The sequence below is a fragment of the Protopterus annectens genome, chromosome 14.part0, assembly GCF_019279795.1.
Source record: "Protopterus annectens isolate FY-2018-M chromosome 14.part0, PAN1.0, whole genome shotgun sequence".
Lineage (NCBI taxonomy): Eukaryota > Metazoa > Chordata > Ceratodontiformes > Protopteridae > Protopterus > Protopterus annectens.
The window spans coordinates 831,911,150-831,925,124 of NC_056748.1; the positions used below are offsets into that span (position 1 = coordinate 831,911,150).

The 13,975-nt window shown below is 38.8% G+C and overlaps 1 protein-coding gene across 8 annotated transcripts in view; it reads left to right on the forward strand.

The window, feature by feature from the left end:
• LOC122789279 (dynamin binding protein) overlaps positions 1-13,975 on the forward strand; it is a 1,317,438-nt gene that overhangs the window by 353,694 nt on the left and 949,769 nt on the right. For 7 of the 8 annotated variants that reach the window (XM_044056581.1, XM_044056587.1, XM_044056586.1 and 4 more), the window contains one exon: positions 11,778-11,933. In XM_044056581.1, the coding sequence (XP_043912516.1) occupies positions 11,789-11,933 (145 nt within the window). In that variant the 5' untranslated portion in view covers positions 11,778-11,788. Of the gene's footprint in view, positions 1-2,484; positions 2,562-11,777; positions 11,934-13,975 lie in introns of those variants that run through there. The other variant, XM_044056585.1, reaches the window with a different exon arrangement.

The following is a 13,975-nucleotide window of genomic DNA, read 5'->3' on the forward strand; positions in this document are numbered from 1 at the left end:
CAAGACTTAATAAATAAAGGCTATAGATTGGGATATTTTTCAAGGGATGATATTGATAGAAACTTCACTATTTAAGAATGTACTATAGCTAGATTTTCTTGTCTACCAAAGATTCATAAGAACTTATCTTCTCCACCTGGTCAGCCAATAGTATCAGCTGCTAATTATTTTTTTTACACAATATAGGTATATTGCTTCATAATTTGTTGCAACTAGTTATGAAACTTAAAATTATATATGTGATTCTTTTGATTTTTTTAGAGAGGATATAATCTGCAAGATGGAAAGATGAGCATTACTGGTTGACTATGGATGTTAAAAGCCTATATACACATATAAGTCACTCTTTACGTATTGAAACAGTAAATTATTTTTAGGAGATGGTCCTTTTAATGAATTATGTGATTGAGTTACTTTATTTCAGTTTAACATATAATTTTTTTGAATTTAATGGAGACATTTTTCATCAAATGAGAGGAAAGGCCATGGAGGCATCATTTGCCCCCATGTGTGCAAACCTGTTTGTTTTTTTTGTATCAGTTAGAATTTTATAATGAGGATGTAGTAAAATATTTTAGGTTTATTGATTACCTTATTTTTATGTGAAGGAGAAGTTTTAATAAATGAGTTTATTGATGGTTTGCAATGTAACAGTTTTGGTATTCAATTTGATTGTGTACAGTTTAGTAAGAAAGTTACCTTTTTAGATGTAGAATTAGAGGGTATAGTAGGGGAAGATATACAAACTAGAGTCCATATGAAGTTTGCTGACACCAATCATTTCTTGGATGGTAAAATTTGCCACCCATCTCATTTAATAAACTCATTGCCTTGTAGTGAACTTTTACGGGTCTCCAGATTCTGTAATAGAGATAATATTGTGATGGAGGAATTGTAGTTATTTTTTAAAGAAAGGTTATGATTTTTGTGTTGAAAAAGCCTTAAGTCGATTATTTGGTAGAAATCAAGATGCAAGTAGTATTAACATAAAAGAAGTGGGAGCTTTTATCTTAGAGAAGTAAAGAGTGTAAGTAATGCTACACAAACAATAGATTGAAAAGTGTATTCCGTCACTACATATAAGGTTATTGCAGATAAGATCTTTGATGTCATTAAGTATTATTGGGCTTATTTATTAAAGGATAGAATATTAAACGATGTGCTACCTAATAGACCTTCCCCTTCTTTGAAAAGGGGAAAAAGCATAAAGGACATAATTGTTCATAGCTCCGTTGTGGTTTCAGAGATGGAGTTATGGGTAGAACCTAAACCTTTGGGAACATTTCCTTGTGGGAAGTGTCCCATTTGTAAATATATAGCTCCATTTTTTGATAAAATTAATCAAGTAACCTGTGTTCCAAGGCAGTTTGTTAGTTGTAATAGTGTGGGTGTTGTTTATACTCTGAGATAATGCTGTGACCTTTTCTATATTGGACAAACAAAAAGGTCCTTCAAAGTTAGACTACAGGAGATCTTAGGGATATTAAACATAATAAAGCTGATAGCCGTGTAGCAGCTCATTATACATTATGCCATGGGGTGGGTAGTAGCTGCTTAAGGGGTACTATTTTAGAGACTGTGAAATGATGAAATTATGTTGAAGTAAAAAAAGAAATTGCATTATAAAGAGACAGTATACATCTTAAAGTCTGGCATTTTAACACCTTTAGATTTGGATCTTGAATGCAATTGGAAAGTATTACATTAATTGATTGCTATTTTCTATTGGTGTATTATTTAATGATTTGATTGGAGTATTAATTAATGGTGTTATAAAATAGGATTTTATGTAATGTTTTTTATTTCTTTGAAGGCTTGTATGTCGAGGCACTAAGATAGTATTAAAGTGTTATATTTTTCCTCCTCTCTATTTTTTTTTTAATTTTATTTATTTGTTTTATTTATTTTACATTGTTTAACTAGGTAGGTGGACTAGTCAAGTGACTTTCCATCTATGACCCCAGCTCCTAAGACAGCAAATACAGCATTAGTGCAATTTTGCTAAAAAATGACATACTGTTTGTGTAAGCTTTATGATACAGAGAATACAAAAAAGAGTGAGAACAAAGGTTACAAAAAAGTGTGAAACTACTGCTCTTAGGCAGACCTGCTGCAAGATATGCTGTTAGGGTTGCCACTTTTCATATGTCCAAAGTGGGACATTTTTTACAGAAACTTGAAAGATGATATATCCACAATCAGTGCAAATGAGACCTACTAATTTTTCTCTAAAATACAAGCTCATTTTATGGAATTTGAATTCTTACTGATTTATACCATATTAAGGTGTTTCTGATGTAGAATAATTGTTTCATGTAACAGAGAAAAGTTAGAAACTATTTTTGCTCTAATAATCTGAGGACACTTACCATTTTTCATAATTTTTCCCATTGGCACAACTACTCACAGGGCTTATCCTTCATAAGGAGGGATAATTGGGAACATCTTGTGTTAGCTGGCCTGAGAACTCTACTTCATTCTGTCTGCTAAGTGTAGCAGCAATATTCAGCAGTGGAGAAGAAGAATCCAGAAACCTTTTGAGAGAAACCTACAGTGGCAAGGTACAGCAGTTTTTCCATAATAGGCAGGGCCTTATCTTGAATGCAGTGTATAAATGAATCCTAATTTTTTTTTTTAATTTTCTACATGTAGTAACAAAAGAACTCTGCAAATCTCTCATGTAGGTTTATTTTCAATTACTCTGCCATTATGATGTTGAGAAGGGTTGAGAGGTATTGTCATTCTGGCATGTAACATTGTACTTCAGTGGAAGTCATTTTATGGAAAGTAATTATCGATAATAGAATCAGTGGGCTTTTAAGCCCTGCTAAAGAAACCCATTTGTTTACTGATGCCATTTTCAGTAACAGTAGAGCAGAAATTCATATAAAGGCATTAAGCTAAACCCTCATTAATATTCTGGACACTGTACATTGAAAATGTTTCAAAGACATGCATCTGGAGCATTTCTCCCCAGGCCTCCTCTGAAAATTGACTTCATTCCAAGTTGGACTTTCCCAGTAAACAAATGTTAAATAAATAAAATAAATAGCACACTTGTCAGTGAGTTAGGACTGTTGCCTTCATGGAGATGTATGCCATTCCATACTTCCATCTGTGCTACTGGGCCAGCATACCTCAACGGAACTGCACAATCGCGCTGGAAATGGTTGTTTTTATGTGAGATGGTCAGGTGTTGTACATGGTTGTGTGTAGTAACTGGTTGGTAGTGGTGATTTTTGGACATTATCTCCATTGTACAGTGTTGGTACTTACATGACACATGCAAAAAACTTGGCATCCTGCATGCACCATCTGTCTTGCCCTGTGCTTAACTCTCCATGGATTAATACAGTAATAGCAATCAGCGTAGTAAGCAGGTTTTTCTACACACTTGTGGTACATGTACCAAGGTCTACTAATGAAGACTTGAGTTATTCATTTGTTGCTGTCTCTCACCGTATTACATAGTCATATCCCTTATGCTTAACATACAATGTTTGAGTCCAGCCCACTGTCTTTTTTTTGTCAAATACATACCGTGTATGTACATGGTATATGCCTTTAGTTGCATACATTTTGTGTATACATCAGTTAAATCATTGCCTGACATAATCATTTACAGTTCTTTATAAATAAATGTGAACCATCACTGTTTACATTTTAAAAATGTCATTGTTTGCAAAAGCTTCATGTAAAAGCAACAGTGCAGTTACTTATCTCATATTTACATTTAATCAGTGTGTCCAACCAGATTAGTTTGTGGCCTGTATAGTATCTCAGTGTACCTAAAAGTATTGTATTAGTTATACTGTATAACAGTAGCTTAGCTGTACCTAATGCTGTTTGGACCCATACAGTTTGCCCCCCCCCCACGACCCAAGTCAATAAGCACACCAGTTGTAGATGTGTTATTAAATCCAGAATGTTCAAAACATCACCAAGTAGCAAACTCCAAGTACAATAACTAAATTCTGTAACAAACCATAGACTTAAACATAGCCCAGGAAGTCGGTTTGTGCCAACAATCCCTTGTCGGCCCTTAAAATTTCGGTGTATTCAAACTAAAACCTGCCTCTGATAGCGCACATTCCCAATCAACTCGGGGCTTAATAAACATTGCCCCTGTATAGCATACCATAAGATTATATCAACCTTGAAGGGCTTTCTGACCTACCCACCTCTTTAAGAGGCCGCTTAACCGTAAAAGGTAGAATACAAGGGGGTTGAAGCCACTTGACCGAAAAAAGGTAGAATACAAGGGGGGGGGGTGAGGCTGCGAAGTGACCACTTGTCTTGATTACAATGACTGTAGCTGAGGGATGGAGGGCAGGAGTTATTTTTGAGTCGACCATGCTTGGAATTATGGCATTAATCATGGGCTTACTCTTCACAGCAGGAAAAGATGTACCTAAGAAAGCTACATTGCTTTTCTTGATGTGAAGAGTAAGCCCATGATTAATGCCATAATTCCAAGCATTGGTTATGAGTGTCAAAGGCCTTAAACAAGGTCCAGCTAGGTTGCTATCCATAGCCTCAGTAGCCCTTTTAAAGTACTCTTCCAGGCTGAGTAGACATGATCTGTCTTTTAAAAAGCCTAACTGGAATGTATCTCGGGATACAGAGGCATCTATGTCATGTATTAGTACTTCCAAGACTAATAAGCCTTTACTGACCAGCTTATAGTGTATATGGGCCATCTGAATGCAAGGGCACCACAACAGCTTTTCTCCATACCTCGAAGCTGTAACCAGTGGAAAAACTCGGACTAATGAAGAGTTTTGCTAGATGAGATATAGCACTTTGCAATAGACATCCAGGGTACTGTCAGGATACATGGAACTGGTATTTTTAATTTGGGAAGATGTCAGAAGGACTTGGTCCAAAATGATTTTGGAGGGAATTTGGAGGAAATGATGGAAGTGCGGGTGGTGTTAAGTTGAAAGAACATTTGCATAAATATTGGCAATGTTCTTGGGGTCAAAGAAGGAGGTACCAGTAAAGTTCAGTACAGAACTGTTAGGTACTTTTAAACTTCCTAGAATAACTGAAGAGGGCCTTATGATTTTGATTTGAATTAGATGCAACCCTAAGTTCCTAGCTGGCGTTGCATTTCGTAATGGAATCTGCATGTTTTAAATCCCTTTCATAATATTGATGTGAAAGTCTTTTACAGATGGTCATGAGGTTTAGTTCCATTGTATGGGTCTAGTTTTAAATTCTCCAGATGGGTATAGCTGCCTCAGCACAGTTATCTAAGAGGGAATAAAATTCAGAAAAGTAAACAGCAGCCTCAGGTGCAAGGCTTGCTGTAAAGCTGCACCTTTTGTGAGTCTGAAGATCACTAAATATTAACTACTTGGTTTTTTAGTAATTTCTGAATGTAGAGGAGTGATTAGAGGGGCCATAACGCAGGTTTTGAGGGAGAAGGACACAGCAAAATGGTCAGATTTGACTTGGGAGGGGGTAACAATGTGGTAGTACAATGAAGGGGAACATTTTTGAGGATAAGATCAAGAAGATACATTCATTTGGTGGACAGAGAAGACAGTCTGACCAAGTGTATTGGCATTTACAAAATCCAGATATCTGTGTGCATATTTGTTGTTTGCAGTATGTTTGCCAGTTTGTGTATATAGTTGACGTCAATCATAACAAAGATATTTGATTAACTTTTATAACTGTTTAAGGAATTTGGTTGAGATATTCTTCGTGCTGTGATGGAGCATAGGTGGGGTTCCATAGATGGTTGTAATGTGAGTGTTTGTTTTTGTGTGTTTATTTTCTTAAATTTGATATATGGGTAAGTAGACTTCAACAGACCTCTGCCACAATCTGGATCCTCAGTGGCAACAGGTAGAAGAGGATACAAGCAAGTAACAAGAAAATACAGAACCGTAACAATGATTTATGCAGTATAAATGATGTGTATATTATCAATGGGTAACATATATCTGTGCACAATTTTGATAGAATTATGCGTTACACTAATAATATTAAGGCACACGCACATTTGAGGTTAAATATTTGAACAAGGTTATATTGCTCCTAACCAGAACTGAATGTGGCATAAACTATTGTGGTTTTCTGTAATTAAGTCTGAGTATAACTAGGACTTGTCATTTTCAGATGTGCATCATGTGAGATCTATTGAGAGTGGGTTTACCTGTCACTAAACACAGGAATCTGGTCATATTCATAGGTTCATAGGTTTATAGGTTCATAGGTTTATACTAGGCTATCTGCCCTAAGGCATTTATAAGCCTAGCCCAAAGTTTTGTAGCTTACGCCACCCCTTATGTTAAAAAATACTGTGCCCATTAGTTTGTTGTGCCTCTGTCCAGCAGTGACACAGAGATGATTCCCGGGGTGGATCTCCCATCCACCAGTCAAGATTTCTCTTGAACAGAGCCAGCGAGGTGCTCTGCCTCACATGGACCGGGATTTTATTCCACAGCATAGGGAGTCTCTGGGTGACAAATCTATCCCTCCAGCATGTCCTATTTATATCCGTGCTAAGGTTTAAGTTGCTTGCTCTAGTGGATCTGGTAGATTTGGATTTTTTGAGGTGGAGCATGTCCATTAATTCCGGGTTGGACATGGCCTTGTATGTCAGGCACAGGTCACCTCTGAGCAGGTGGTATGCGACTGAATAGAGCTGGAGTTTCTTCAGTCTGGCAGCATATGACAGATTTTGGAGTCCCTTTATCCTTTTGGTGAGGAACTTTTGGGGTCTCTCCAATTGCTGCAGGTGTCTGATGAGATACATCCCGAATGGGGCATTGTACTCTATCATTGGTCTGATAAGTGAAGAGTACAGGGGAACAATGACCTCACTTGATCTGGATGTGAATCCCTTCATGATCAGGTGGGCAATGTAGAAGGTCTTTCTAACCACTTTAGCAATGTGAGTGTCAAAAGAAAGGCCACTGTCAACCTGGGTCCCCAGGTCCCTGATAACCTCTTCTGTGCTTAATGGATTGCCACCTATATGGTAGCTTGGGGTTACCTTGTTTTTCCCGAAGGGTATGACTATACATTTTTTGGCATTTAACTTCAGGCCATGGCTCTGGCACCAGCTCTCAGTTTCCGTGAGACCCATCTGAAGGATATCTGTGTCTGATGTACTTTCCACTATGGTGCTCAGTTTGCAGTCATCTGCAAACTTTGTCAGCCATAGTCCTCCTATGTTTGCCTGTACTTCTGAGAAGTAGATGCCGAACAACAGGGGGCCAAGGACTGAGCCCTGTGGGACACCACTTGTGACCAGCTTGGAGTCTGACATGGCGCCAGCAACTCTAACCCTATGGGTTCTGTCCTTTAGCCAGTTTGCAACCCATCTTGTGACATATGGGTTTACATTTAAGCTGGTAAGTTTCTCTATAATACCCGAGTGGGGTATTGTGTCGAAAGCTTTTGCAAGGTCAAGGTAGGCTGTATGGACTGCCTTTCCCTCATCAATGGCCTTGGTGACTGTTTCGAAGAAGTCGACCAAGTTCAAAAGGCATGATCTGCCCTTGACAAAGCCAAACTGGGTCGGGTCCAATGTCTGCAAGTCCCCTATGTCTTTGTTTATGAGTTCCATTATGATCCTCTCCATAGCTTTGCAGACCAGGCTTGTTAAGCTTATGGGGCAGTAATTACCAGGGTCCATAGAGGCACTGCCTTTGTGGAGTGGGACCACAGTTGCTGTACGCCACTCCTTGGGCACGTATCCTGTGGTAAGGCTAAGATTAAACAGCTGCCTTATATGCGGGTTTAGTTCCTCATTGAGTTCGTGTAGCACACAGCCGGGGACACCATCCGTCCCATTGATGCTGTGTTTTTAGCTTTAGAGTGAGCAGCTTTCACCTGCGCATTTGAGATGTCTGGGAGGCTACACTCTGCTGGGATAGTTATCTCTCCTTTTGGGGGGGAGAGGGGGGTGAAGTTTGCACTGAACCTGTGTGCCAGTATGTTGGCAATGTCTGTGGGTTCAGTGATTTTTGTATCATTTTGGACTAATTCTGCGCATATCTGGGAGTTTCCACACAGGTTTCTAACATAGCTGAAGAAGGCCTTATGATTGTCTTTTGAATCTATGGCAATTTTTCTCTCAAAGTTGGCCTTGGATGATTTTATGAGTGCTTGTATTTTTTTACTAATAATGATCAAGGGTGTCTTCTCTTTTATGGATTTTGCTCTATCATGTAACAGCTTTCTCCTCTTATTGTAAAGTTTGTTTATGGCTGGGGTCCACCAGACTGGACGTTTGCCCTTGGTGGATAGAGTCTTGGTTTTATTAGGGATTGCCTGATCCATGCAGTCCTGGAGGTGTTTGTAGAAGGCATTTGTAAGGGCTTCCGCAGCTTGGGTTGTGGTTTCCACTGGCTCGGGGGCCTTGAAGGATACCACACCAGTCTTGAGTAGTGTGAAGTTTGCTTTAGAGAAGTTCATCTTTGGTCTGTATGTGGTGTATTTGGCCCTGATGTGTGCATGGTGCTGGATATTCAGTTTTTGTCAAGAGGATGATATGGATTATGTACCGTCTGCAGTGAGCAGAGTCAGTTTTGTTTTCAGCATGGTACTTGCAGTGTACTAGTTAAAACTGTACATGATATGTTCACTTCAATTCCTTTATTGTTCATGGTCAGTGTTTTGCTGTTTTGTTAATTTTTGATCTGGCTTGGAATGGGATGCGCACATGCAGTTGTTCCAGGTGCTCACATGCAGGCCTAATTTTTACATTACTTTTCCCATCATACATCTCTTAACGTAGGTCAGTACTTCAACCTTTCTGCTAGTTCATAAAGCTTTGTTGGTTGCTACACTGCTCTCACATGGGTATATCCCTATGCAAATGTTATTGTATTCTTTATGCACTTATTGTTATGCTCTCAGTAAAACTGCTTTGTTACACGATGTACGAGATGTTCCCTGTTGTGACAATAACATCAACTTCTGATTTGTATACAGTAATTCCAGTAGTGCATTGCTGCTTTTCTGCTATTTATTCTGTTTTAAATGTTTTTTTTTTTTTTTATATTTTGCTTTTGTTTACTGGGGTTATCCAACTGCTGGGTTTAGTCAAAAACTCCTTTCTGCAGAGGCCCAGGAAGAACTGTTACAAAATTTTTAAACAGGCATTCAGTAGTATACTTGAACCAACATTAAGCAATATACGTCAACACTTGCACATTCATTTGCTAACCAATTACGTATGTATGAAGTAAAGACAACTATTACAGTATAAAAGATACTTATGCATTAGCAACTGTTGAACATTGAGCATTTGAAGAGATGTATTAGTGGATTTGTCAAATATATAATGTTATTGTTGTTGTCTTTCGGCTTTTCCCGGTTAGGGGTCGCCACAGTGGAACTCCGGTCCGCTAATGATTGGCAGTAGATTTTGACGAATGCCGAGGTGCCAGCTCGATGTTCAACGAAGGCACGCCTATTTACGCATGTCTTTTGAACGTCCACCCAGCCGCGGGGAGAACATGCAGACTCCACACAGAAGGCACTCCCCGCACTCCAGCCGAGAATCGAACGGGAGAACCTCTTGCTGTGAGGCAACAACGCTACCGCTGCACCACCACGGTAAATTGTGTAATTAGTGCTTAGAACTTGAAAGAATGGAGGTGAGGAAAGGAACTTGGCAGGGCCAATGCTGTAATTAACAGGTGGGGTGTAAAGAATGTTCATAAATATATACATATACGTGTGTGTGTGTGTGTGTGTGTGTGTGTGTGTGTGTGTATATATATCAATATATCATATACATATATATAAAATACACGTGTGTGTGTTATCATAAGTTTTATATTAGAAGTATAGAGGTGGGGGTGAGCAGTGCACAAAGTATGTATATGGCTGGGAGATGCTAGTAAAACTATATTCATGTACTGGTGAAGACTGGTTGTGGGGCATAGGATTCTGAATGAAGAGGCATGGTTTGGCAATATGGCAAGCTGAAGATGAGGCATTTATCCTGGAGATATACAGGAGCAGAACTGATGATTTGATAGGTGAAGATGTAGTTGTGCTTTAAATTAATTTGCATTATGAGTGGATGTCAGTGGTAGTGTTATATTTTTCTACTATGCACAAAACCATTAGCTGCTTCAGTTTTAATGTTTTCTTTTCCTCTGCTTATTGGCTATATTTTTAGTATGCATTGTACGTTTATGATGCCTACAGAATGTTTTGCAATTTTTTGTCACTTTTAATATTTTGTGTTTTTTGTGGAGATTTTCTCTCTGGTCCTTGACAGAAATAAAGACTTTCACCTCAGATAGACCATCTTGGAAAACAAATGCAGATAAATAAAATAAATAATTTAAGTACAACTTACTGAAATTGAATTGTCATGGCATTTATGAAGTTCAGGTACTGCTTTGTTGTGACTGGTTAATGTGTGAAAGTTCTATATACAGTTGAATTCGTGTAGACTCTTTAGCAAGATCAAGATCAGAGTCTTGTATTTCACTGCTTTATTTTGGAAACCATTCCCCATATTCTGTATTTACTTGCACACAGATGTATGAAATATAAAAAGCTAGATGCCTAGTTTTGTCTCTTAACACTACTGCTGTTTTCTTTATGAATGTTCATTTGGGCTTGAAGAGAGGAGAGTGCAAAACTTGCTGCTACCTGTTTCTAGAGGGTCTATGTCACATCGTCGAACTTGTATAAGTTCGAACGATGTAATATTGAACCCAAAAGTCCAAAACCGCACAATAACGAACACACAGAACAGTGATTTTTTTCACCCAGGGAAAAAAATCACTGTTCCCTAACAAAAAAAAAAAAAAAACATAGACCTTAAACTAAAACTAAAGTGGGGGGAGCTTCACCCACCACACCCCCAATGTGGGGGGCTGTGCCCCCTACACCCCCCTACTTAAATATACAAACTCTGAGATCGCACCACAGTGGAAGAAATAGCAAAACCCCAAAAGCGGCCCACTTATTTTTTTTCCCTGGGAAAAAATCGATGTGCCATGGCTTCACTATTTTTGCGTTTCAAACATTTGGGTTCCATATTACATCGTTCGAACTTTTACAAGTTCGACAATGTAATATAGACCTGTTTCTAGAGTAGTTTAGGTACTCAGGAGTAATGATTTAGTTTATGCTAACCATTGTATTTATCTACTCTGTCTGCTGTGGCCCTAGTGGAAAGTGTAGTTTTGCCCTAATTTTGATCTATGGTAGTTCATCCTGGATTATTACTTTTGGTATCTGTGGATTTTAGCAGCTATTCATGTCTAAGGTTACATTTCTGCTAACTGCTTTGACTTGCTATAGTACCAGTTAAAAAGACCAAATGCCAAGTCTGCAACTTTTGAAAAGTGTACCCTCATCTGGTGGGTGATTTCTGCATTTCTGTAGTTTATTTGCGATACATTTACTTGTGGTGAACAATATTAATGGATGGTCTGTCCTTCAGCTGATAAACTGCTTACCTTTCAATGACTGAAATGGCTCAGAACAATGTGAAATGTCTATCACCCTTCAGTGATCCAGAAAGTTGTGTTTTGCCTGAGAGCCTTAAGTCTTTGGGTACATGTTTTGTGACTTTTTGCACCTGTTTGTTATTTGAAAACACTGGTGTTTCGTTTAAGCCCTGTAGACCATTTTATCAAGGATTTTGGTAACTTTTTGTCTCCTTTATGTGGACTTCTGTACATTTTTTTTTTAATTACAGTGTCCAGTACAGTAAACTCAGTATAAATACATTGCAAAATCTGCTTCTATGCTGAAACATTTAAATATGTGGGCATCTCTTTCAGCTGTGTGAATAATGGAGCCTGGATCCGTGGTACGAGCCATCTTTGACTTCCGGCCCAGCGTGTCAGAGGAGCTGCCTCTTTTTGTGGGAGACATTATTGAAGTTCTGAATGTGGTGGATGAGTTCTGGATCTACGGTGTCAAAGATGGAATCAAAGGTACTAGTCAAGTTTTCTGGTGTAGCAATTTAGAATTTCAAGGTTGAGAACAAGAGTATTTCTGCATCAACTGAATGTTCTTTATTAAATATGGATTTATTCCCTTATGATATCAAGACATGAAATATGTAAGTTAGTTTTCAACAGAAATACAGAATATGTAGTAGACAAGTAAAAGTACCAATTTAATTAATAATTTTTAAATTAATGGATAGGCTGTCCTTTTTAGGTCACTTTCAGTCACAACCTGGGAGATAAATGAAGTTAAAACAGAAGTAAAACAAATGAGTATAAACATATCTTGTTGTTGTGCAGCATTTCTCAAAAGTTATTTTATTTCCATTGTTGTAGATGATATTCAAAACACAAATTAATTTGTGTGGAGCCAGTTTCTCTATAAACTTGCCAGAAAGTTCAGTTAAGTGTTGCTGTGACTAAACACTCCATTATTTCTATTTATTCAGTTTTCAACCAAGACCAGGATAAAGCACATAATCTTAACGCTCTGATGTGCTGACAGATAATGGTAAATGGTATGAGCAGAATGCATTGTTAGATGAAACTGTCTAAAGTAGTGCACCACTCCAAATAGTGGACATTGGTGAATCTGATAGTGCTTTGTTTCTTCTAGCACAAACTTCAGGTCTTCTGCATTAGATCGGCTGCTGCAGGTGTAATATTGGACTAAACTTTTTGAACTCTGGCAAGCTTTTCTTATGTCCACATGCAAAGAAATAACCATGGTCATCTCCCTCTGTAGAGGGCATAACATATATGGTGCCGTGTGCTCTCCTCCAGTTTCCTGTTCTGAAGAGATTTGTGAATCTGATTTTGGAAGTGTATTGCAGTATGATATCTACAGTCCAGCATACTTCTGAATTTTTTGTCATTTTCTGTTCTTTTGCTCAGGGATTTGTGCATGTCTTTTTGCCGTTTGCTGTTCTCACATATGTTGGATTAGGAGGGTATGTTTAGCCCCCGGAAGTTGCTTACACAGTTCAAATTGCAGTCCTAATGTTTGCTGGAAGGAGGTTCCTTCATTCCATGCTGTAAGCACTGAAACCTTCCAAGCATTCCGGCATTTAAACCTTTCAAGTGTTCCTGCAAGCTAGGACCCTGATGTGTACTGCTGATGTTGCATGGGAATGGAATGTGAAGTCAAGAATTGCCTTTGGTGTACATTTTCCTTCCAGTAACCTACAAAAGGAGGAGGGAAGAATATGAAGCTTTACCTGCTATTTCTAAGTATGACAAAAGTGCAAGGTTCTCAGTACAGCGACTGGCAGAAGGTTCACTTTTTTATTCCAGGGTTAGTGCAGGATCAGCAGGAGAAGGTAAGGGAGTCAGAATTCAAATGTGGATCCATTGTGTGCTTAGTGTGCTCATAAGGTAGACTGTCATTTATGTGAGTAATGAGCTCACCCTCAGCTGTCAAGGTCAGAGTTCATACCCATCAGTGACAACAAGAGCAGCATGGAGGGTACACTGGCAGCAATCATCCTGTGGAAGGGGCATACAGGGGTGATGTTCTTCGTCTTCCCTTGCTGCAGTCCTGACAAAATACCAGAGTAAAGGCTGGCGTCGGTCATGGGCTTTAGACTGGCGTCCAGTGCGTCAGGGTACTAATGCGCATGACCTCAGTCTTTTTGCCGCATGGTCCGATGCAGAAGCAATTTTGCAGGTTGGAGTTCTGAGATTTTCAGTTTCAGACCGAATACAGAGTTGGCTAAGTAACGTTGGGAACATTTTGGTTTTTCTTGCCTCAGTATTTAACCGGATGTCAGAAAAGTGAATAACTGTATTTCTTGTGGGGCAGATACCGCATAGGGATTATCATACATGCGCACTATTAAGAGGAGGCTTGATTGTGCTAGGTTAGTGTTTGGGAAGCGTTGCAATTATACTATGCCGCCGGATGCTCAGGACAAAACAGTGAAGTCTAGGGTGAGGAACCGGCAGTCGAAGGCTCAGGAGCCAGAGGTTTTGCCAGGAGTCTCTATGGAGTCTCAGGCAGATACTTTACTGTTACAGGATGTGCCCTC